Raw genomic sequence first — 27,478 nt, 5'->3', positions numbered from 1 at the left:
AATCACAAAGGAGCAAAGTTCAACAATAGAAATGTAAACAGACATACATTCCTTCGTATAACACAAATGACCTTGAAATAGCATAGAAAAAAATTACACACACAACTTACACCTCTACGGTTATTATTGTTCTGTTAAATGAAATAAATATGTTTATTCAAATTAAATACAAATTATTTAAATTAAAATATAAGATTGACTCATAAGTAACTAAATGTACTACTCTACTAGCCTCATGATTCACGGAGTATCTCCTCTGACGCAACCGACACCTCTGATAGTTCAGTTTCCTTTTCCACGACCTTGCCGCCTCTGTTTTTCATAACTCTATAACGTGTTTCTATAATCTATATGAGTTCGTAAGCTAATGGATCAAGAGAGCGGTATTATTTGTTTTTAATATCTTTTATTACTGGCCATTATCACATACAATGCATATTAAATCTGTATTCAATATTTGGATTTGTATTTATGATACTTTATAGCGACCTTACCGTGTTCTACCGCTGGAACATTTGTATAAAAACTTATTGCGAACCCTTTCATTTGATCAGTAGATTCAAATTAACTTTTTTAATTAGTACATCCATCATTTTTAGCCAAAGCCCAAATATTCTTTCGTTATTGAAACGAATGTTGAAGTTTCTTCGATTTCATCATCAGCTCACTATAAGTCCCACACAGAGGCTTGGAGCCTACCTCAAGTTAGGGGTGACTAGGCCGGATCCGTCACCTGTGGCTAGGGATCGACCTCCCCTGTAGTGGGAGCTGCCTCGGCAGCTGGCGCAGGCGGGGTTGCGGACGAAAGCGAAAGCGTGCCCGCAGCCCCTCCATCATGCGTTGGAGGAACAGAGGGGTTTAGTGGGTATGCTTCCCATCTGGAAGAGAATCCCACATAACTACCGCGCCTCACCCGGGGCGCGGAGTATGCATAAAGCATTCCCCTCTGAAAAAAAAAAGAAAAAAAAGGGGTGACTAGGCCATAGTCAACCACGCTGGCCCAGTGCGGGTTGGGTTGACTTCACACATATCATTGAATTTCTTCTCAGTTATGTGCAGGTTCCATCACGATGTTTTCCTTCGCCGTAAGAACTTCGGATAAATGTACATATGTAAATCGAAAATCGAAGAACACATTGGTACATAGCGGGATTCGAACCCAGGACCTGTAGATTGCAAGTCAAGTGCTTAACCCCTGCGCCATCGACGCTCTTCGATTATTATTCCTAAACTAAAATGAAGCTTTTTAAAGATAAATTAGAAACGGATATAGTACTTTTTTTCCAATTGCATTTAGAACAGTCATTTGTTGGTAGTTAAATATTAACTTCAAAGGTAATTAACAAGTGTTTATTAGTGTTATTAGGTTGGGCGATAAGGCGTGTATTGCGTTTGGAATGTCCACAGACCATTACTACGTTTAATATTAGATTTTATAGCTGTACGTCAATAAAACAACCCTTTGCAGTCGCGTTATTGAAGCATGGATTTACTCAAGTATGGAGTGTCTTAATACGTTTAATGCTCTAATGATTTTGACTATTAAAGCGAATTTGAAACGAGAGAGAGGGTGTTAATTAAAAATGCATTAATGAAACAGTGGTAGTCGGCAACGAAAACAGCTGTTTCACGAATGGGCAGGCTCGCCCGGTGCGCGTCACGGAGACCTTTTCCCTTCCCACCCTTTTCTTAAAAGAGAAAAGATGGGAAGGAGATGTGGATTTGACGGAGGAGAGGATGTATAGTTAGGGGAAATATTCTCTCCTTGTGCGTCCTCTCCTCCGTCGATTTAAGGCAGACAACGAATCTGCAATTGCGGATGTCTATGGGCAGCGGTTGCTTCGCCATTTCGATGAATTCAGGTGAAGTTACGCTTGCTCGTTTACCACCATACACTATTAAAAATATCTCTTATTAGAAGAAGAAATTATCAGCTTGCCAGTTACAGTTGGATAAGACCTCCTCAGTTATTTCCACAGTATACGGTCTTCCTCATGAGGACATCGAAGGTCACAACGCACACGAAGGAAGCGTGTGTCTTATTAAATTGGAATTTAAATGTTTGTTGCCAACATTATGCGGTTTTTTAATGACACGATAATGTATGTATGTATGTGTATAAAAATTATAAATGTATGGCATAAGTTCCATGTTTGTTATGATAATAACTCTATACTTGACAAAGTGATGGTCGGATCGCATTGTTAATGTAAGCAATTGAAACGTTGAAAGTCAAGGTACATTTTGTTTGATTGCTCATTGTTTTTTTTTTATCGTCAATCGACTTTGCATTATAGTGAATCATGTGTGAAGTCAGAATTTATTTTTAAACCTATTTTGTTACAAAAATCTTATATAATCATTGGATGGGCGGCACAGGACCGGGCATTATGGCAATCGATGGGGGAGGCCTACGTGCAGCAGTGGACAAACTCAGGCTGATTATGATGATGATGAGGATTGTAAGATGGACGGTAATCGCTGCTGAATAACTATTATAACAGACGAATTACAGATCTGAAAAGCAGAACCTTTAAGATTCTTAACGTAAATGGAATCGTCTATCGTAATTTCTAGGTTCATTTAAGCGAGAAAAACCATGTAATATTACTAAGGAACAGAACAAATCAGTACTTAGATTAAGGTTAACAAAGCCTTCACTTCACTGTGAAAGATTGTGACAATTTCTGCTACATATTGTTAACGGTCTCATCTGCGTTACGCCGCCTGTCCCCGTTGCAGTTCACTGCGTAATGAGAGGTAAAAACTAACTTACAGTTAACTCGCGGAGTTAATGTACATATGTGACATTGCACGGCAAGATGACTTAGCGTTAAAATTCTTTTCATTTCATCCAAAGCATAAAAAAAATAATTATCTTTGACGTTTTGTATTCATTCACAAATTGCAAAAGAAGCTAAGCTTTGTAAAGTTTAATATAAACGAATTTTGGTCTTAGCGAAACCGATTTCGGGATGAATGTTGCTTGGTTTTCTTATCAATCTATTAAGAAGCTTAAAAAACGAAACAGAATCTAACACGGAGGGAACTCTGTCTTTTATGTGCGTTTCGCTCTCGATAAAATTTGCTAGAAACTTTATTTGTCGATCGTCAATTTGTTAACTTGTTTAAATATATAAAATTAGCACAAAATTCGTCCTGTCCGTCAGTTGCGTCCCCTGAGTCATCGTGCGCATCGCAATGATGTAAGTGCGACGTGATGCGCTCATTGTAAATAGACATTATCGATAAAGACATTGTGTCATTTCCTATGTTTGAGCTTTAGTCAACTATGTTTCATACTATATTTTATAGGAGGGCTAAATTTTCTAAATATTTAACCCCTCTACTAGAGTTAACCTGTATGTTTTGCAATACCACGTAAAGACATGATATATTCTATAATGCCGCTTGGGATGCATTTCGTGGGGTTTATTCGTTGACTAAGAACAGTGAACACAAATATTTGTCAACTAGCTTTTACCCGCGACTCTGTCCGCGCGGAATAAAAAATAGAAAAGGGGGTAAAAATTATCCTATGTCTGTTTCCTGGTTCTAAGCTACCTGCCCACCAAATTTCAGTCAAATCGATTCAGCCGTTCTTGGGTTATAAATAGTGTAACTAACACGACTTTCTTTTATATATATAGATAGACTAGCTTTTACCCGCGACTCCGTCCGCGCGAAAAGAAAATAGAAAACGGGGTAAAAATTAATCTATGTCCGTTTCCTGGTTCTAAGCTACCTGCCCACCAATTTTCAGTCAAATCGATTCAGCCGTTCTTGAGTTATAAATAGTGTAACTAACACGACTTTCTTTTATATATATAGAAGATAGATTATGTCAAAGTTATTATGAGATTTCTGGTGTATTTTACGTCTGATACAAATTTACCCGCTTCACAACTTTTATCGTTGACGATATGATTATGCATTTCACAAATATTGGTGCCACAATTTGACGAATTCTAAAGACAATTTGAGGAAACACACTGGAAATAAACATCCATAGACACAGATAAGATATTGTTTTACAATTTTATCAATACAAGTTCGATTTATCAGAAATGTACAATAAAGATAAGATTTTTTTGATAATCTGCTCCATTTTTTCTGAGTTAATTCAATCAATACTTATAAATGTACAAGCTTTGCTATTAAACGCATTAGAAAATTTCATCGACCCCACATAATTTGGATATGTAATAATAAAGGTGTAATCTTTTTAATGCCGGATATTGAACCCAACCCCAAATAAAAGCATTTTCTTTTTCTTCATAAGTTTAGTTACTCAATAAGAAATGTTTCCTTGTGCCGGAAATTGCGACTGAACACTTGAGTATGTCATTTCCGTTGTTTCCTATTGGATTTTTATGTCTTCTATTTATGGTAACTTTAAGTTAAATACCATATCTTACTAATATTATAAATGCGAATGTTTGGATGGATGGATGTTTGTTTGTTTGAAAGTATCTCCGGAACGGATCTTAATGAAATTTGGCACAGATGTAGAGCATAGTCTGGAAGAACACATAGGCTACTAATTTAGTTTTTTTTTAAATCCGAGCGAACGGTGTCACGGGCGACAGCTTATATTGTAATAAATTGAAATTTAGATTAGATTGAGATATTCTTTTACTATTGGTTGTGTAAGAATTGTACAATATATTTTGTTAACTATATTTTTTCAAAGTTAACTTCCACTATTGGAAGTGTTTATTCGGATTTTTACGAACTTTTGACATAAAAGTTTTCACACTACAAGTCCATAGGATTTTTGTTAATTTTGACGTCGATAAACGTGTACGATTCACGAATATAAAACGACTATGTTGAAAGTCTTCTATAATTAGACTGTGAGAGGGAGAAGGCAATAGGAATATCTCTGGATGATTTCAGTTTGATTTTATTAATATTGGTATCGTGATGCTTTGTCCGACGTTCTTACGATGAAGGAAAACATCGTGATGCAACCTGCACATATCTGAGAAGAGATTCAATGATATGTGTGAAGTCAACCCGCACTTGGCCAGCGTGGTTGACTATGGCCTAGTCACCCCTAACTTGGGGTAGGCTCCGAGCCCCTCGGTGGGGACGTATCGTGAACTGATGATGATGATGCTTTTTCAGATGTTTTAGTTAAAAGTTGAACGAAGAAAGGATTGAATTTTGTGAACGGCTGATAGAGATGTATGGTAGAGTAGTGTTATGCTGATCCTCTGTAGGGAAAAGGGCAAGCTGATTATTGTTAAAAGGAATCTTAGGTGTTGATTATTTTAGTCTCTATTCGTTAATCTAGAGATCCCGGGACTCTTACGGGTTTTAGAGAGTCAAATCTCACATAACCCTGCCTTTCCCCAAGAAGGCAGAGTATCTTTTTAAGATTCCCCCCCCCTCAAAAAAATTGTTGATTATTTTAATTTATAGTACTACATTAATATTGATTAGTTTCTTTTAATGATAGATAAATATGTATTTTATTGTTCTATCTAATATCGATAAATTAAATGCCACCATGTTAGTAAATTATTTTCGTTTTTCTGCGTTAAATTAAATTATAACTATTATAATTTAATATCAAAATCAGGATTTTTTTTGCTTCGTTCATTTCTATTTGTTTGTTTTTTTAATCTTTATATTAATGTAGAAAATCAACAATAGACTACATTACGTGGAGTAAATAGAAAATATTATAGCGAGGAAAGTGTTGAAAAACTTTACGTACTATAAACACTTTAATCTAAGTAATAGCGATCGTACTAATAATATAAATGCGTAAGTTTAGATGGATGGATGGATGTTTGTTGATGAATGAAATTCGGCATAGATGTACGTAGAGCGTAATCTGTCTGTGGTCTGTATGTTTTTTTAAATCCCGCGCAGATGAACTTTCGGTCAAAAGCTAGTTAAAAATAAGTCCTACAGACTCATCAATGAAGTTACGTTCAAAGTTGTTAAAAATAACCTTCCCAGTTGCTACGTTGCTAAGAGTATATAATTATGGCTCTTGATCATGTCGAATTGTTAACAGATTCGTTATAATTCAATTATCGTGATTCTAAATAGTTGTAATTTTTACGACTCTCGTTACCTTGGAATGTAATAAAAAAATTAAAGGACGACTAAATAGGTAAATTGTTCAACGGCTATCTATGGCTGGACTATCCCTTAGTCTTCCCTTAGGAAAGGCGTGGTATAGGACAGGAATATGTATCTTTTTTTTAAAGTTGCCTTTCTTTTTTCCAAAGTGCTGTTGAAGTTTAATATGCCATTACAATTTTTATAAGTATAATATAAAACAGTAAGGATTCATGTTTATTTTTAAAGTTGTGAAATTTATGTGAACGTTATTTTTGTCCTCCAAAGTGTTTGTTTCATTATTAAATTTATCTAAAGGAAATATGCGTCAGAAATCGGATCACAGTCATCATCATCATCATCAACCTGCCATTATCCCTATGGAGGGTCGGCACAGTATGTACTACTCCGCCATACATCTCTATCAGCCGTCATATCTGAATTTACCCCCATCTTACGCATATCCTCTTTCACAGTCGGATCACAGTAATTTACAAAAATTACTGAGTTTCAAGAAAATGTCACCTATAAAATATAACGCATCTTAAGCCATAATAAATCTTGTATTCGTTTTTCACGCAAGCCATGTTTTTTTCACACCAGTGTCAAAAACCTTTGTTCTATTCCTGTCTGCTTACGATTTGCTCTCGGTATTTATTCGTGTATCGCAATAAATACTATTTTGGTGTCACCTCGCTTGCGTGAAACTGATCGCAGGACGTTTTAACTTTTTTTTTATTAATATATGAATTGGAGTACCACGACGAAATTATCAAGGGCCTGTATTTACTTGTGATACGTTTCTTAGGTGGTTTGGTCTTTCTTTTGAGGTAGGCAACGCTTCAACAACTTAAAGATCAACAGGATACCTATGGGCATCGGTCACTTCGCTATTTCAGCACAATCAGGTGGCCGATTGCCACCTTTTAATAAAAAAAAATTAAATTGCGATGCCAAATTCTCAGTTTGATGTGACAAATATCATGTTAATATGAATGGCCATATCTAAGTACTATTCAAAGCTTTTACTTAGTTTCATCTGTCCCGACGTTAGTCTGATTAAGCTGAAATTTTGCACATGTTTCATGTTCATATGTAAATCGTGTTATAATGCAATGTTATGATGACATGGTGCTGATCTGATGATGGTGCTGGAATCTCGCAATGAAAGGACACAACCTCATCGAGTTTTGACTTATTATTTGTATTGTAGTTACGAATCATTTGTCATTTTTACTTCTTTTAATCATCAAGGACATGAAAAAGCTTGTTTTGAAAAATTGTTTTTCTTAATCTGTGCATGGATTATTTAGTTGTTACTAAATAATCCATGCACAGAGTTGTCGAATGATTGCTATCTCTAGTTCCTAATACATTTCAAGGTTAAGTATTTAGCACGGATGTTTTCAAAGGTATACATAGGGACTTGTTTGGACAACCGAGGTCATCGCACGTGTAGAGCCCTCTGACGACACTGGACGACACGCTTTCTCACTTCGACTTGAGTGACGATAGCTAAGTATACTATCACGTATGCACATGGCATACAACATGTCAGTACAACTTGGTACTGACAAGTTCCTACTTTTATTCGTTACTCTGCGGCTTGTGTGGTCTTGGACGAACATCTGGTGTTTAGCTCTGGTTTATTTTAGAGCTGTTCTCGTTTTGGCTTATTTGGACTTTGTTATAATTTAATTTCTTATTTGATTTGAAGCCAGTTACTTGTGTTTACGTTTGCATTATATATCGCCAAAAGATTATAGTTATATAACTCTATTTGTAAATATCAGATTTGTCATACATTCTTGACCGCGCCCTTACGTTGTACTGACTCACGACAAGTTGGCCACTTGTCACTATCGGGTCATAAATAATTTATCGCATAGTTATCGAGCCTGTCGTGCGCGATATCGCTTTGTGATAAGTCAATACGATGATAATGTTTTGTTATTCCTTGCAATAATCTACTGCGGAATTTGAAATATTTTACTTTTGTAGTTAATATATATAACTTTTTCTGCTTTATGGTTAATTTTTAAGTATTGCCCTCTTATTAATCGGGCATAAAAAAAATCAATTTCGTACTTTTTTTTCTTTTTTTTTAAGTACGCCGTCTTTGTAGTTTTCGCTCAAATGGTTTATTGAAATAAGCAATAGATGTAAACTAAAAAAAAACAGCCATTTTCTCCAAGTGGCACTAAATCGCTTATTGTAAGAGAATTGCAACGCTTTCAATCTCGAACGGGGGTAAGCAGATGCGTTGTAGACGTGTGATGAATTAACGAGTGACGTGTGACCAGAATTAATGAGCCCCAATGACCACGGGCCGAGTGACTCAGGGATGTAATAGACCTAGTTGCCTTGATGTACAATGACATTGATTTCTTGTAATGACATTAAATTGTTTAGTTCTAATGAAACTTTTTTAAAGTGTGCGGATGTTTATGAGCAAGGGTCGCTTCACTATTTTGCCACTTTATGATATAAATAATTAAACACTCTCTCGCACTCTGTGACTCGTTGGCACGAAAGAACAATGGCAGAAAAATAGTTGAAAAAAAAATTAGCGTCTAGAAATATCATATAGATACAATTAATTTACATATTTTTTTAATAATTTACGTAAATAATTCTATTTTTGTTGAAGCCACAGAAACATTATAATAATTTCAAGAATGTATATTGACTAATCGTATTATCACCCATTAAAGTGTTCCCACCATTTAAAGAATGCCGTATTTTCGGAATTATATTTAGCAAAGTGTACGAATTAGAAATTATTTTTTTGTGTGATATTCCAATACTTACTTTCAAATAGATACTTATTATTTATATTAGGTGTATACTTAGTGAAAAAGATAGTTCTTTGGGCTTCAGGCATTTTTAAATGAATGTAAACCGCACTATGTTGTAACTATTCGCTTTTATGGTTATGGCAACTTTTAAAATGTCACGCATGTCACAAATACTCCGCCTTGTGTCGATTGAGTTTGTGTGGCGTTCGTAGCAAAGAGTACCAACATGCCGCGTGACAGCTAGTGGTACTCTTATATTTTTCGAAATCAGCCACATAACTCGTAACCACCATCTGCCTGATTTATAACGATACAGTTCTGATTTAATATACAAAATAAAATCACGTACTAGATATTTACTTAAATAACAACCTTCATTGCGAATTTTCTCAAGCTGTCATTATGACGTAACCTTAAAAAACGAAAAATTAAAATCAAAATATCTATTTTTTGCGGCTTCCTCGGGCCGAAATTCTTTCAGATATTTGCTCCGCAACTAATTATTATCGTTTTAAGATATTTTTCATGCTTAGACGCTATAATTTAGGCTCAACTATTTTGATATATGGGCGGCTGCCATTGTTCTTTAATGGGTTAATGCAAGAATTAGACCAATCTAGATCGGTTTCAAGGTTGCGGTAGTATCCTGGATGCGGGTTGCACAGGACCGATCATCGTGGCGATCTTTGGGGGAGGCGCCCAGCAGTGGGCGTTACGAGGTTGAATAGATAGATAGATAGATCGGTTTCTATCCATATTTATCTCTGAATACATTTTTATCTCTGAATACATTTTTATACATGCATATGCACTAATATAATTGAGCTCTGTAATATAATGCGAATAGTCTTCTTCTTTTTGAAGTCTGTTAAAAAATAGCTCTCTGTCGGGCAAAATACGCGGTAACCTCGAGGCATTGAAAGCGAATCCATTTTTTTCCTTGAATCCATGTATGTGTGGAGTCAAATATGGTGTCCCGGCTCACCGGCTGGCAGCCGCTGATCTTGAACTAGAAACCGGCTTGTGATGACGTCACTAAACGGGTTTGCCGTTTGATGCAACATCTATAGTGTTTGTAGATTTCATTTGACTTGTAACTTTTAGAATTGTGTTGTTACTGTGAGATTACTGATAATTTACAAAAGACATATTGTCACCTTTTCGTTATTTTTTTGCAAAAAAAAAACTGTAATTACCAATAAAGGAAGATCAAGAAATTTAATCAATTCAAGTTCCTTGTTCTTACTCCTCGTTTGCCAACTTATCAAAATTTTATTTTAAAACATCAAGTATATAAAATTAAAAAATTGCAGGATAGTAAGCAATTGCACAAGAGCCATAGACTTCACCATTTACAGGTTGCAAACATGAATTGTGCACTGATTCACAAGTTGATTAGCGACCGTCTGTGTGCTTGTAACCGGTCAACACGTGGCCGGAATCCTACCCGTCTGTGTATAATACATCATCTCGTGTTATTAAACAGTATCGTGTTTGTAGTTATGTGTAGTTTCCGGGTAATGTTGTTTGACACAATAGGAAGTTGTCTACTACTCTTTTTGGAATTATTATTTACTAGCAAGGAATTAAAAAAAAATAGTAGCCTATGTGTTCTCTAGGTTATGTTCTACATCTAGGCCAAATTACATCGAGATCCATTGTGCTTCTGCAGTTAGCTTTGAGATTTTTTCTTTTTAAAATATTCTTTCATACTCCATAGTATTTCGCGAAAAATTCCATCCATGTGGTTCCTTTGATCCTGCTTTCTACTGTACACATTGATAAAAAATGTAGTTCTTCCTATTATTACTTAAAACAAAAATATCATTATGTTGTTGTACATGTGTCGGCAGTGGAAACTTACGCTATTTTTTTGCACGATGTGCATTTAACACGGCGTGTCGATTCACAAGCAAAACAACAAAAACTTTCTTTAAGTGAACCTTGTAAAGGCGTCGTGTGCCAAAAAATCGTAAAGGCTTTCGGGGTCATTGTACTGCGACGCGTCGAGGATTGCATGTCAGAAGAGAATTGCCAAGAATCATACTTTAGGAAGTTATGTAAAAACTACTTTTTAATATTAGTTCCTACTATGCATTTGTTATCGGCTAGGGTTAGGCAAGGTACTCTTTATTAGAAGTAAAATTGTCGATTGTCATACCCATTAGTGTTAGAGTATTAAATGGTTTATAGGAAGTAGAGAAAGGTACAGACAATGGCCAAGACGAGCGACAAACTGTCGGCTCTTGAATTTCAAGGATAAGTTAGACGGCTAGTCAGTTTTATCGTTGATTTCCGCTGCAGAAACACTTATGAAAAACATAATGTTATCTTTGTTTATATCAAAAAGAACGACGGTGATGATCAACTTTTTTTATACACATTTTTAAACAGTAGAAATCCAGGGTCATAAATAGTGTCTTATCGTATTTATTCTCTTGTTTCAGGTTCCAACACAATAAGATTTACACATACATCGGCGAAGTGCTGGTCTCCGTCAACCCATACAAGACCTTGGACATCTACAATGCACAGCACATGGCCCAGTATCGGGGCAGGGAGATGTTTGAAGTGCCTCCACATGTATACGCTGTGGCAGATGCCTGTCAGAGAGTGCTCAGGCAACAGGTGAGGGATAATACTAGCGTGGGTTTCCATCTAAAATACCAGTCTAAAAGGTATCTTACAGTCGAGGAAGTTTATATCCTAACCACTTCATTGTAATGTCATTGTCACAATACAATTCTCAGGATGTAGTCACTGTTTGCCTTGAAGAGGCATTTACAGTTTCACCGGGCTTGAGATGGCCAAGAGTAACTAGGCTTGAGGGCACCCTCAGGAGCCTCGGCTCGGGCTGTTACTTCGTTATTATTATCGGATTGAAAGGCCTTTGAGCTCTTAAGTCTTTTTTGTGGACAATTCATGGAGTGAGGAGCTTCCGATAGAGCGAGGTCCTCACTTTGACTCATTACGCGTTTAGCATTGCTATTCAGGTTCCCCGAGAAGACCGATCCTCGGCTTGATCTCTTGCTATTATATGATTGCTTCTTTGAATGTACCAACTCCAGTTATTAAGAGTGTTGTCACAATAATTTAATTTGATAACTTTTACTAGCTCCACGAATATCGTATGACAATATGCGGTTGATGACTGCAAAAGAATCAGTTTACAAACTTAGTTGCATGCTAACGGTGTTCTAATATTCACTTTCTATTCTATAATACATGTCGCTTTGTAATTTTAATCCATCTCAGTTACATTTCAATTCAAAATCGTTATTATACCTGTAACTAATAAACTTGATGTAGACTAATTAAACTTGTGTTCTAAAGAACAACTGTCATAATAATACCCGCGTGAATAAACAATTCGCAAGACACAACTGAGTGATACTTGATGTGTAGTTTTATTTATTTAGTAGAATTAGGAATATTCATTCACTTTAAAGATGGACTCATCTTTCGAATAAGCAAGCATTAGTAACATTTAATGAGTGATTGCTAAAGTTGAATTATCCCTGTTCGCGTATTGAACTAGGTAATATTTCAACGCCTTTTGATGAAACTTGTTTCTATATTGTAGGAAAGAAAATCTAACTTGTTAGTATATTTTCGTAGAAGCCTTAGTTTTTAACTGTTGTTAAATTGCCCCTTAATCACGTAGGCGATTTAGTTTATTAGATTTAGGAATAATTAGAACTAACCTTGAAATGAACCCGTACTTTGCTTGTGGCGTTCCTTTTTGGTTTTTGAATTTTTACTCTACACAATTTTTGTATACATGTTTGTTTGTGCCCTGTGTCTTCCTAAACCAATGGATGTATTGTGATAAGACTTTGGTAAGATGTTCTGCTTACGCTAAGAAAGGTTTGTGCATAAAAATCTGACGATTAGATCATTTTTTTTTACAATTTTATGTTAATTGACTTTTTCTTACAGTATGACTTATTTGACAAATTTTGGATTTCTCAATTTTATTTTCACGTTAGCTTTGCAATTTCAATGAGTTTTCCCGTTAGCATCATGTTTTTATTTTTTTATTTTAATGTTCAATTGTCACGCACAAGTCAATACAATGGACACGCGACCGCAGTACAACGTAAAGTTGGCGACATCGTCATTGGCTTATTTGTTAAACTTATGGTACTAAGTTTATTTGTACCAAACTGTCATATTCTTCTTTTTCTACATTGTTATTTATTTTTCGGATATTCTAAAATAGTTGTTACATTAATTAATGTAAAGGTGACAACGATATAATTGAGGGATTGCAAACCGTTACGTACTAAAGAAATGTTTAATTAACACATAGACGTATCAAATAATTATTTAATTATGACTGTTATTATGCACCATTGGTTCGTCACCTCTGGTAAATATGAAACATGTACTACAGTTAGCTATATTAGCTCTTATTGCTCTCGTATTAAAATATAGAGATGCTTTTCTACACTAAGCGAAATTTTGTTACAATGGTAGTTTGTAGTAAAAAAAAAATATACATACTTTTCGGCTCAAATTAGATACAAGTAGTCCGCTTCGTTTTTAATCTTACTAATGTTATAAATGCAAAATTTAGATGGATGGATACATGTTTTCTAGAATTTATCTCCGTAATGGCTTAACGGATCCCGCTGAAATTTTGCATAGATATAGAACATAGTCTGGAAGAAAACATAGGCTACTAAGTTTTTTATTCCGCGCAAAAGAAGCGGATGACTGCTAGTACATAATAATTCAGTTAATATATACAGCTTGTTTCTTTCTGTGTAAATTTGCATCTCTTACTCCATACTTATATTGTGTCGTTATGACAAAATACCAGCATAAACTTGAGTCGAAAGATCGTAAAGTTGCGCTCGAAAATGTCTTTGAATCACCGCCGCTTTGAAGTATGTCTTTGGGCACTGCGGTGTTTAAAATGTAATAAACGATTTGTTTCATTTGTATTGTTCTTGCTATAAATATACTGTTCTTGTTGTAATATTCAGTTCATTACACTTAATATATATGTACATCGTATTCAGTCCATATTTTTACCTGATTGATGGACGAGTTATGTTCTCGGGCCCGTATATTGTTACGTTCCATTGTTACCTCTTGTAATTTGCCAAGACTGGAATGTCTTTCTTTCAGAACTATTCCTTCAGATTTTATAAGGGTACTGTTTTCACTGACGACATATTTTTACAAAAATATCTTTTTGTACAGTGTTTCGGTAGTAGAACAATTCCTGCCGCCGAGTTCCGTCATCGGACGACCCGACAGACTGCCAAGTTCCATCCACACCATCTCGATGGCTGGCAATCCACAACCGTGCGGTTTTCCCGTAGCTTTCTACCGTGTACCTCCGCGTTGTGGAATGGTCTGTCCTCGGCGGTATTTCCAAACCGCTACGACTTAGGGTCCTTCAAGAACCGAGCGTATCACCATCTCAAAGGCCGGCAACGCATCTGCGATTCCTCTGGTCTTGCAGATGTCCATGGGCGTCGATGAACACCTTGGTGTTCCCGCTGCTAGTTTACCCCTTCTCTTATAAAAAAAAGGAGAAACTCACGTTAATATTGAACTTATTGATTTCAGGGCAGGGACACATGCGTCTTGATATCCGGAGAGTCTGGTGCAGGGAAGACGGAAGCCTCCAAGTTTATAATGAAATACATCGCCGCTAACACTACGCAGGTTCACAGAGAGTATATTGACAGGTAATGGGAAACTAAGTTTTGATCAAATACCCGTTGGCTTTCACTGACAAAATAGATGTACGAAGACATATTGTTGTGTCTGGTTGTTTTCTAAAGAGTAATAGTGACGATTATATCCGTATTTCAGCAGTGAAAACCTATGGTTAAGTTGTAACTGTCTAAAGAAAAAGTCTTTAATATATAATTAAATTAGAGCTGTATAATTCCGTAATTATGTTTGACACAACTTCATATATACATCTTCATATATACATATATCAATAACTAAATCTCCCATCATCTTATTGTCAACAAAATATTTATTTTCAGAGTAAAAAACGTACTTATACAATCGAATTCGATCCTGGAGACGTTCGGTAACGCGAAGACGAATCGTAACGATAATTCGTCTCGCTTCGGCAAGTACATGGATATTCACTTCGACTATAAGGGCGATCCTGTCGGTGGACATATCAGTAATTATCTGCTGGAAAAGAGCCGGGTTGTCAGTCTGCAACCAGGCGAGAGAAACTTTCACTCCTTCTATCAGGTAATGTGTTGCGATTAGTCAATAATTGCTAGCGTTTTAATCTTGTGGCGGAATTTAGTTCCATTTAGGGAGAAGGGGTTATGGTATGAGAATAGTATAAAAGTGGGAATAATTGCATGTGATAAGGAGGCATCAAGATGAGAGATGAGATTGTGTGTGGAATGTAATTTATGAAGAATATAGTGCTAACTGAAATGATATATGACACGTCGATGTACTGTGGGTTTCTGAGATAAAAATCTCCGTTTAAAACACATTTTATCACGGTTTTGTCAAAGATGATGATGACTGGGATGATGATATGTTTTATACAGAGATGTTGGTCTCAGAAATCAACTGTTAGAAGACGAAAACCTTTGTGTCTGGTACAATCCGAATTGAAATAATGTCGTTTTTATGTGACCTTTGAATTAAATGCGATAAGAATTTTATTTTTATATGACATTGTAATGGAATTTTTTAAACTTCCTTTTTATGTGTTTTATTTAAATAATATTATTTTATCGTATGTAACCTTGATATACCACATCCGATTTGCAAAATTAGTATGGGAAAATGGAAAATTTTGTCAAAATTGTAAAATCATGCAGAAGGTAATCAACGAAAAAATTTTCTTACGGCGAAACTAAAAAAAACTAAACATCCATCCATCCATCCAAATATTCGCATTTATCACATTAGTAAGATTTGTCCAATTTGTGTAAATGTTAGGACGACCAATGTTGATACAATTCCAACGTTACAATACATTTTACAACCTAAACATATACGATGTATAATACGGTTGTTATTGTAAGCGTTCGTTTACATTGGAAACGCGGAAGATCGGCAACAAACTAATGGAATTCTAGTGATGCAACGGATGTCTGTTTCCGTTTCCGCAAGTGCGGAAGTTCCGCACCATTTTCAACATCCGTTTCTGTTTCTGTTTCCGCAACTTTTATAACGGAGATAAAACGGAACTTTACGACACCTGTGAGATCCAAATGCGCGGCGCGAGACGCGCAGTCCGCGCGCGGCCTTTCGGCACTTGTCGCATTTGTTCGTTTACGTACTTTTTCGTGAATTTAAGCGCGTAATATTTTCTGCTGCTGTTTGAAACAATCAGCTTCTCTTGCTGGAGTTGACTGTCTAGTTGTTGTCCATATAAAATTTGACAACTGGCAAAATGTGACTATTTCATACTTACGAGTTATTAAATGTGCTTTTGAATAAGTGATAACCATGCAATATATCATCATCATTATTATCATCAGCTCACTATACATCCCCACTGAGGGGCTCGGAGCCTGCCCCAAATTAGGGGTGATTAGTCCATAGTCAACCACACAGGCCCAGAGCGGGTTGACTTCACACATATCATTGTATTTTTTCTCAGATATGTGCAGGCAGCATCACTATGTTTTCCTTCATCGTAAGAACGTCGGATAAATGTACATATCTAAATCGAAAAACCCATTGGTACATGGCGGGATTCGAACCCAGGACCTGCAGATTGCAAGTCAAGTGCCACGAGCCACCGACGCCTAATAATTATATCTTTTTCTAATCTAGATTTGGTGTATTTGATACTTAGCACATTCACTGTTTACAAAATAAAAAAGGTAACAGCTGGGAGCCAAAACTTTTTATGATGAATTTTTATTTAGTATCTGGGAATGTTTGAACATATAGATAAATTAATAATGTCATTATAATTATTTAAAAAAAACACATTTTTTGCATTTGAGCACTAGGGATGGCAATGGTTTAGTTCACTAATATGTAGATATTTGTTCCACTATTGCATGCATTTCTATGTACTAATATGTTACAAGATTTTGACAAAGTCAAGTTTTTCATCAAATTCCAGAATATTGATCAAAACATGTAAGGATACTAATCAAAACCAGCTTTTATCTTCTCGGTTCAAGATCTTGTAACATTTCATACACACCCACACATACACACATGTGTCATAGCATTGTCACTACATTATTCCCACAACAAGAAGAGCTGGACTACGAAATACCCGCAAACGCCGCCGAAGTCCCTGCAATCACGAACGAGGAATTCGTAGGCGCATACAACGCAATAAAGAATAAGAAGGCGCCGGGTATGGATCGCATCCCTAACGTAGCTCGGAAGGCGGCAATGAAGGGAGAGCAAAATGGGTTTCAGGAGGTATTTAACAGTGGTCAGCAGTGAATGTATTAATAAAAAAATGTATTTGTTGTTTGTCAACACGAGTGGTTTGGCGAACATTAATTTTTAAATAGTATAATTTTGTTTCCTGAAAATAAATAAAAAAAAAAACACGTATTTTAACTTATTGCAGAACAGTAAAAATACATACATTGAAGGCTAAAGGACACCGATATCCAATGCCTTAATAAATTAAAAACGAATACAAACTGATTTTACAAAATAATATTTTTTATAAATGTTTTTTTTATTATTTACACTTCTGTTTCCGCATCCGTTTCCGTTTCCGTTTCTGCTAAAATTTATTTTTGACATCTGTTTCCGTTTCTGGTTCCGGTAAGACACTTCCGTTGCATCACTATGGAATTCTACCTTGCTATATTAACGTGAGTTTTCACTGTCGAAACAAAAACATATATCTTAGTCTTATCTTAATGACACTTGCTCTGTGAAAATAGGCACTAACATCGGTTCCAGCTGAAAAGTACAGGACCGTAAACATCACCTTGTGAAGTCATATATGAAAATCTAAAATATATAAACTAGAAATTATAGTAAATTATTGCTCATACATTGTGCCATTAATAATCAACTTTTTTCTAATTACAGTTATTAAGTACAAACAATCCATACACAAAGAAGTTCGGGCTAAGCTCAACCGAGGTTTACAAGATATTGGGCAGCGAGCGCGGCACCGCACACGATTCTAAACTCTATTCTGTTACGAATAGTGCCTTTAATGCATTAGGATTTTCCTCTACGGTTGTCGAGGATATTTGGAGTATTGTAGCTGGTGTTATTTTATTGGTAAATTTTGTGTTTTTTTTTTCATTAGAATTTTCGTTAGCAAATTTTAAGATAAAAATTAACGTAATTTGTTTCAATCCAGGGCGAGCTAAGTTTTACAGAGACAGCGGAAGGCGAGTTGAACATAGGCGGTCCTTTGCGCTCATGTGTTAGTGCACTGGGTGTGAGCGAGACTGCGCTACGTGAGGCGTTCGCGTGCCGAGTACTGGCTGCCGGCGGAGAACTGGTCAGCAAGCGGCACTCGCTCAGTGACGCGCACTATACGCGGCTAGCACTAGCAAAGGCCGCGTATGATAGACTGTTCAGCTGGATTGTACAAGAGGTAACAGAAAAAGCTTAATAAATAATTCTAGGTCAATTTTAAGCCTCTTTTTCAACGAGATAAGACTCTTTTTTTCACTAAACGTTGGTTTTTGAAGCCAAAATCTCCGTTAAAAACATTTTAGAAAGAGACTTATGTGAGACTTATGGGTGCCTGAAATTAATCCTTAAGCCTAGTCCTTTGCAGAGATTCTATGAACCATATTGTAATAACAAAATTATTTTCGATAAAGTTATATAATTTTGAAAAACTTAAACTCTACTATCAAAGTTCTTTATGCAACTTTTGCCTTTATTGTTAAGGAGTTAAGGTATAAATTCGTTCAACAGATAAACAAAGCGATCGAAGCACCGAAAGGTACTTACCGCAGCACTTTGATCGGTGTGCTCGACATCTACGGCTTCGAGATCTTCGAGACCAACAGCTTCGAGCAGTTCTGTATCAATTACTGCAATGAGAAGCTGCAGCAGCTCTTCATTGGTATGTGATTAGTTTTGAAATAAATCAGATCATGTTCGTTCTTTTCTGTCACGTGGTCAAAGACTTTAGTCTGTGTTTTATGCATAGATTAACAAATTATAATTTGAAAAAAAATAAGTGTAAATTTATTAATAAATTAGCTTTTGCCCGAGACTCTGTCCGCGCGGAATTAAAAAAAATTATAAGCAGTCTACGTGATCTTTCAGACTATGTTCTAAATCTTAACCAAATTTTATCAAGATACGTTGAGCTGTACCAGAGATACCTTCAAACAAACATCCATCCATCCTCTATCATCCATCCATCCATCCAAACATTCGCATTTATAAGTAAGATTTTCTATTGATGAAATGGATTCAAGTGTTTTTTTTTAGTCCGACCAGAACCGGTATTTAAGTTTTTAATATAAACTAGGTGAATTTACTGTGATAACATAAATCGGTTACGTTGTAGAGCTGGTGCTGAAGCAGGAACAGGAGGAGTACGCTCGCGAGGGTATCCAGTGGTCTCCGGTACAGTACTTCAACAACCGCGTCATCTGCGAGCTGGTGGACGCCCCCCACCAGGGCATCATCGCCATCATGGATGAGGCCTGTCTCAATCCCACCAAGGTAACATAATTCACTAAATTTATTATCTATCTGTACGCATTAATAAAAGTGTCTGTCTGTCTGACTGACTACTTGTCTTCAAGGCCGCATTTGTTCTGAGTAATTTTTGGTTCCTATTTCGACGAGAAGGTAGCTGATGCTACCATGTTTTTTTTTTAATTCTGCTCTGATGAAGTCGCGTATAATAACAATTTTATTAACTAATATCTGAGGTACTGTCTGTGTAAATAATTCTTACATTTGACAGTCCATTAAAATCACTAAAAATCACACTAATTTGCACTTGTATGTATCACAATGTTACTTCAAGTGTTTTCATTATTTCAGATATCAGACAGTCAGTTGCTGGAAGCAATGGACAAGAGGTTGAACGGACACAAACACTACACGTCGCGACAACTCAGCCCCACTGATAAGAAACTCAAACACAGCATCGACTTTAGGATCACGTGAGTTATCAAATTATACGAAAATTACGAATATACAGACTTCAGGTTTATTTGTAAACGGTTATAAGTTAAATAGGTGATAAATAACACCTTATTCTGTAACTCAGTGTCTTTTATTGTTTATTCTAACATTTTTTAATCTGCTATTAAGTTAAACGTGTATTCGGTCCTTCGAGTCGGATGTCGGTTAGGTCCTTCGTACACAAGGATAGTGTATGTAAGCGATTTATGCAATATAATATCACAGTTCGGACACAGCACAAGTCGCCGACATTTTATTCTTAGTCGCTCGCAACCTTTGTTAAGATCCTCGTGAAAATGTCGCTGTGATTTCTAAGATGGTGGAGCAAATTTATATAGTTACTAGCTGTCGCCCGCGACTCCGTCCGCGCGCAGTTAAAAAATGGGGGGGGGGGGTTATGAAAAATAGATGTTGTCCGATTCTCAGACCTACTGAATATGCTCACAAAATTTCATGAGAATCGGTCAAGACGTTTCGGAGGAGTACGGGAACGAAAACTGTGACACGAGAATTTTATATATTAGATAGTACGTTGTGCGTACGTGCGTACAATATTAGTGTAGTGTACAAAGGGCCTTAGTGTTAACTAACTGCTAGATATAGTTGACGTATTGTTATCGACAGTCACTACGCGGGAGAGGTGACATATGCCATCACGGGTTTCATGGACAAGAACAAGGACTCGCTGTGGCAGGACCTCAAGAGGCTGCTGCATTCCTCACGCAATACCTCCCTCGCCAACATGTGGCCGGAAGGTGCCACAAATATACAAAAAGTATGCATTTCTTCATAACATAATATATAAATATCATCATCATCAGCTCAATATACGTCACCACTGAGGGCTCTGAGCCTACCCTAAGTTAGGTGTGACTAGGTCATAGTCAACCACAGCCAAGTGCGGGTTGACTTCACACATATCATTGATCTTCTCAGATATGTGCAGCATCACGATGTTTTCCTTCACCGTAAGAACGTCGGATAAATGTAAATATGTAAATCGAGAATCGAAAAACACATTGGTACATGGCGTGATTCGAACCCAGGACCTGCAGATTGCAAGTCAAGTGCTGAAACCCCTGAGCCACCGACGCTGCTCGACACATAAATATACTTTTTACGAAATGTGGTATTAAAAGTAAATTATTTCAGCTGATTTCAAATGATCACCAGCATTCTAATAAATGACATCTTATCTATATATATAGTCAGAAAGTCGTGTTAGTTACACTATTTATAACTCAAGAACGGCTGAATCGATTTGACTGAAAATTGATGGGGTGGTAGCTTAGAACCAGGAAACGGACATAGGATAATTTTTACCCCGTTTTCTATTTTTTATTCCGCGCGGACGGGGTCGCGGGTAAAAGTTAGTTTAAGATAGATCTAAAAGGAAAAGGTAGACATTCTTTTGTGTTTTTCAAAGTTCCAGTTGAAGTGTGAATTTTTTTAATTTTTTAATGTGTTTCAGACGTCAAAGCGTCCTCCATCAGCAGCGACGTTGTTCCGCAACTCAATGTCTGCGCTGGTGTCAGGTCTGCAGAGCAAGGAGCCATTCTACGTGCGTTGTGTCAAACCAAACCCTGTACAAGCACCACACGCATGGGACGAACAGCTGGTATATATTCACTTATATTGGGACTAAGACTAAATAAAAAAAACAATGAATCCAAAAAAAATTAAGTCTTTAACTCATTAACGAATGAAATTATGTATGTAATTGTTTTAAAAACAATTTGTATGAATAAAGGAATATGTTACAATTAAATACCTTGTTCCGAAATTGTACAATGCTATAGAATGGCTGGAATGCAATAGAGCGTCGGTGGCTCAGGGGTTAAGCACTTGACTTGCAATCTGCAGGTCCTGGGTTCAAATCCCGCCATGTACCAATGTGTTTTTCGGTTTTCGATTTACATATGTACATTTATCCGACGTTCTTACGGTGAAGGAAAAACATCGTGATGCAACCTGCACAATATCTGAGAAGAAATTCAATGATATGTGTGAAGTCAACCAACCCGCACTTGGCCAGCGTGGTTGACTATGGCCTAGTCACCCCTAAAATTGGGGTAGGCTCCGAGCCCCTCGGTGGGGACGTATAGTGAGCTGATGATGATGATGATGATAGAATGGCTTAGAAATGACCCACATCATGTGATAACATCAAAAAATGTTGTAAAAAAAGTTAAAAAACGTATTTTTTAGAAAATTAATTCTAAAATGTTTATTAGAAAACGTCTCATTAATTATTACTATTTGGATTGCTCAGTTGAATGTCGCCATCAAACTGCTGTGCAGTTTAGTACCTTTTATTGAATCTAGTGTACAGTATTTTTGTGAATAAATAAATTAAAAAATATTATTGTTACCAGGTCCGGCACCAGGTGGCGTACCTCGGCCTGGTGGAGAACGTGCGCGTGCGCCGCGCTGGGTTCGCGTCCCGGCAGCGCTACGACCGCTTCCTGAAGCGCTACAAGATGCTGTCTCAGTACACGTGGCCCAACTTCCGCGGCACCAGCGACCGTGATGCTGTCATGGTGCTGCTCAGAGATCTGCAGATGAACGACGTACAGTTTGGACACACTAAGCTGTTTATCAGGTCAGTAATATTGATTCCAGAGATGTGTCGTCACCGTTGCCAATTACAGAATCGTTAATGATCTAGATTTCTCATGTGAAATATCTAAACATGATCACTTAGTGACCATTAAACGAATGTAAATACCACGTGTCCTGGGATATGGTTCATAACACTACTCGAGTTTGAACCTACGACTGAGTAATCTGTAATCGGTATACCGAACCATCAGGCTTTTTTGCCGAAGCAACCGCTGATCTTGCAGATGCGTTGCCTATCTTTAATTGACAGAGGAGGAGACGCACAGATAGAAAATATTTCAGCTTTTTATGCGTCTCCTCCTCCATCAAATACCCTTCCCATTACCATGTATAAGAAAAGGCGCTTCATGTATGTGGTAAATGTAGGAGTGCGCAGACTGTGCACGCGCTGGAGGCGGCGCGCGCAGAGTTGATTCCCTCCATAGTGGTGCTGCTGCAGAAGCTGTGGCGTGGAACTCTCGCCAGACTGCGCTACAAGAAGATGAAGGCAGCTCTCTTCATATTCAATGCCTGGAAGTAAGTAAACTTCCATATTACTGCACATAGTTACTTGAACAACTATTTAGCATTAGAACTAAATCTACACTTAGTGACCAGTTAAAGACTCTGAGTTTGGAAATTACTATAAGAAATAATTAAAATACCTATCTATCCCCAGACGCTATCGTTACCGACGTTACATATCCGAGCTGCAACAAGAGTTACAACGCAATGGGGGCGTGATCAAGAGGTGGGCGGAGCCTCCGCGGCGCGTACCAGTCTCCATCATACAGGCGGCGTACCGACGTTGGCGCGCGTACCTGGTACTGCGTCCCGTACCGAGAGACCAGTGGCCGCAGTTGAAGTTGAAGATATGCGCCGCCAGCGCCCTCCGCGGCAGACGGTCGTACTGGGGAGCTGCGAGACTGTGGAGGGGGGACTATTTGGCGGTCGATAGCTATAATGATAAAGCTGGTTAGTTGAATTTTTTGAGTTGAACACTTCCAATTGAGAATTTACCATTTTGAGTGAAAATAAAAATAATAATCTCGCTACTGTTATTCAATTTATCAATAACTAGCTGTTGCCCTTGACTCCGACCATGTGGAATTAAAAAAAAAGTAATAAGTAGCCTATGTGTTCTTACAAACTATGTTCTACATCTGTGTCAAATTTCATAAAGATCCGTTGAGCCGTTCTGGAGATATCTTCAAACATCCATCCATCCAAACTAAACTTTCGCATTTATAATATTAAAAAGAAAGTCGTGTTAGTTACACTATTTATAACTCAAGAACGGCTGAATCGATTTGACTGATAATTGGTGGGCAGGTAGATTAGAACCAGGAAACGGACATAGGATAATTTTTACCCCGTTTTCTATTTTTTATTCCGCGCGGACGGAGGCGCGGGTAAAAGCTAGTTTATAATATTAGTAAGATTGCGATGGAATATAAAAAATAATAATTTCTTACAGCTGTGTACAGATCAGCGCTGGCGCACCTCCAGAAGTCTCATCAGGTGGGTCGGGCTGTGTTCTCATGTCGCGTACACAAGTTCAACCGGCACAACAAGTTGGCTGCTCGTGCGCTGCTCGTCACTGACACCGCACTCTGCAAACTCGACTCCAACACCTTCAAGTTGCTCAAGAAGCCCACACCCATCACTGAGGTAACATACATCGGCAAATAGATGTCGTTAGACGTTGACACTATAACATAATTCTGGTCACACTTCAGATTGGAACAATTCTCATGCTTTTTATACCTAGTTATGTATTCCACTAGCTCTTCATAAGCACTATTTTTTACATGCTCGCAATATGAAAAAAAAAAAAAAACTTCGCCTTAATTTCAACCACCATTCTTTTTATTTTTCTTTATTTCTTGCATTTCTAAAAAAAATAATAATTAAACTTATTAGCACGTTATCTGGTAGATTGATTGATGTTTACCTGTTATACTGTATGTGTAGGTGGGTGCGGTGCGCGTGATGAGCGGCGACGCGCAGCTGGCGGTGATCAGCGTGCCCAGCGCCCGCAACGACCTCGTGCTGGGTCTGGTCGCGCCCGCAGACACCGCGCCCGACCTCGTCGGCGAGCTGCTCGGCGTGCTCGCACACAGATACCACGCGTACGTACACACGCACCTACACACGCACCTACACACGCACCTACACACGCACCTACACACGCACCTACACACGCACCTACACACGCACCTACACACGCACCTACACACGCACCTACACACGCACCTACACACGCACCTACACACCCACGTACACACGCACGTACACACGCACCTACACACGCACCTACACACCCACGTACACACGCACGTACACACGCACCTACACACGCACCTACACACGCACCTACACACGCACCTACACACGCACCTACACACGCACCTACACACGCACCTACACACGCACCTACACACGCACCTACACACGCACCTACACACGCACCTACACACGCACCTACACACCCACGTACACACGCACGTACACACGCACCTACACACGCACCTACACACCCACGTACACACGCACGTACACACGCACCTACACACGCACCTACACACGCACCTACACACGCACCTACACACGCACCTACACACGCACCTACACACGCACCTACACACGCACCTACACACGCACCTACACACGCACCTACACACGCACCTACACACGCACCTACACACGCACCTACACACGCACCTACACACGCACCTACACACGCACCTACACACGCACCTACACACGCACCTACACACGCACCTACACACGCACCTACACACGCACCTACACACGCACCTACACACGCACCTACACACGCACCTACACACGCACCTACACACGCACCTACACACGCACCTACACACGCACCTACACACCCACGTACACACGCACGTACACACGCACCTACACACGCACCTACACACGCACCTACACACCCACGTACACACGCACGTACACACGCACCTACACACGCACCTACACACGCACCTACACACGCACCTACACACGCACCTACACACGCACCTACACACGCACCTACACACGCACCTACACACGCACCTACACACGCACCTACACACGCACCTACACACGCACCTACACACGCACCTACACACGCACCTACACACCCACGTACACACGCACGTACACACGCACCTACACACGCACCTACACACCCACGTACACACGCACGTACACACGCACCTACACACGCACCTACACACGCACCTACACACGCACCTACACACGCACCTACACACGCACCTACACACGCACCTACACACGCACCTACACACGCACCTACACACGCACCTACACACGCACCTACACACGCACCTACACACGCACCTACACACCCACGTACACACGCACGTACACACGCACCTACACACGCACCTACACACGCACCTACACACGCACCTACACACGCACCTACACACGCACCTACACACGCACCTACACACGCACCTATACACGCACCTACACACGCACCTACACACGCACCTACACACGCACCTACACACGCACCTACACACGCACCTACACACGCACCTACACACGCACCTACACACGCACCTACACACGCACCTACACACGCACCTACACACCCACGTACACACGCACGTACACACGCACCTACACACGCACCTACACACCCACGTACACACGCACGTACACACGCACCTACACACGCACCTATACACGCACCTACACACGCACCTACACACGCACCTACACACGCACCTACACACGCAACTACACACGCACCTACACACGCACCTACACACGCACCTACACACGCACCTACACACGCACCTACACACGCACCTACACACGCACCTACACACGCACGTACACACGTACGTACACACACACACGTACACACGCACGTACACACCCACGTACACACGCACGTACACACGCATGTACACACGCACGTACACACGCACCTACACACGCTCCTACACACGCACGTAAACACACACGTACACACCTACGCATGCGCACACAATTACATAAGAAGATAAAACTATAGGTTTCAGATATTTCTAAGTTCATTTTCTATTAATAATATTGGCTTTCTCTTAATTGTTACTTTAAGCAATTTCTAAAATTTGAACTTTTAGCTGCTACTATTTTTGATATTTTCTAAATCTAATTTTAGTATTCACAAAAGTAACATTTGATACAGGTTAACTGGTTCAGAGCTGATAGTGGAAGTGGAGAGCGGAGTGACGACGCGCTGCATCCTCGGCGGGAAGAGTCGCGCGCTGCAGCTGCCGCCTGCGCCTGCGCACCACTCCCCCCACTCCCCCCACTCTCCCCACTCGCCCACGCCGGTGCCGCCCTTCACTCATGCGCACAACGTCATCACCTACCATCCGACATCTGCGCGCGCGTAGCCATCTACTGATTGTCACTTTGTCTGTACTCTGGTTTCTAACCATGAATATAGGTTTCAACTGCCATCAGACTTGTATAAAAACATAATGTTGTCTATTATTTCAAATATATTTAGTAGGATGACATTTGTTAACAAGCGTTTTGGCAGTGGAAAGTCACTGTTATAGTTAAACAAGGTTATTTGTCCCGTTGACAGGGGCTAAGCTATCATAGAATATATAAAACCTACTTAGAAAACGCCATAAAAAACAGCTGCTGAAAAAAAAATTTGTTATACATTTTTGACATTGACAGTGGCGTTAGTTAACTGTCAAAAAAGTTTAAAGGTCATGTCACACTAATGCCGAACGTAAATTTATTGTCAATTACATAATGATTATTTAATGTAAGGAAAAAGGGGACCTAATAGGTTAATGATAACACCCAAGTTAGTTAAATGGATGCGCTGGTCGCGTCGTACTAAA

At 38.8% G+C, this 27,478-nt stretch overlaps 1 protein-coding gene across 1 annotated transcript in view; it reads left to right on the top strand.

Annotated features, from left to right (window-relative positions):
* The window catches only part of LOC106711596 (unconventional myosin ID), a 34,527-nt gene extending 7,346 nt beyond the window's left edge, over window positions 1-27,181 (top strand). The window contains exons 2-17 of the mRNA XM_045680791.1: window positions 11,324-11,504; window positions 14,460-14,581; window positions 14,891-15,110; window positions 17,904-18,101; window positions 18,184-18,423; window positions 18,753-18,903; window positions 19,357-19,514; window positions 19,842-19,963; window positions 20,610-20,760; window positions 21,457-21,603; window positions 22,361-22,587; window positions 22,974-23,123; window positions 23,266-23,561; window positions 24,064-24,257; window positions 24,561-24,718; window positions 26,803-27,181. Coding sequence (XP_045536747.1) covers window positions 11,324-11,504; window positions 14,460-14,581; window positions 14,891-15,110; window positions 17,904-18,101; window positions 18,184-18,423; window positions 18,753-18,903; window positions 19,357-19,514; window positions 19,842-19,963; window positions 20,610-20,760; window positions 21,457-21,603; window positions 22,361-22,587; window positions 22,974-23,123; window positions 23,266-23,561; window positions 24,064-24,257; window positions 24,561-24,718; window positions 26,803-27,013 — 2,926 coding nt within the window. The 3' untranslated portion in view covers window positions 27,014-27,181. The remainder of the gene's footprint in view (window positions 1-11,323; window positions 11,505-14,459; window positions 14,582-14,890; window positions 15,111-17,903; window positions 18,102-18,183; window positions 18,424-18,752; window positions 18,904-19,356; window positions 19,515-19,841; window positions 19,964-20,609; window positions 20,761-21,456; window positions 21,604-22,360; window positions 22,588-22,973; window positions 23,124-23,265; window positions 23,562-24,063; window positions 24,258-24,560; window positions 24,719-26,802) is intronic.
* The last annotated feature ends 297 nt before the right edge of the window (window positions 27,182-27,478 follow it).

This window comes from Papilio machaon, chromosome 13 (genome assembly GCF_912999745.1).
Source record: "Papilio machaon chromosome 13, ilPapMach1.1, whole genome shotgun sequence".
Lineage (NCBI taxonomy): Eukaryota > Metazoa > Arthropoda > Insecta > Lepidoptera > Papilionidae > Papilio > Papilio machaon.
The sequence above is the reverse complement of the archived record's forward strand: the minus strand, read 5'-3'. Positions and strand labels throughout refer to the sequence as shown.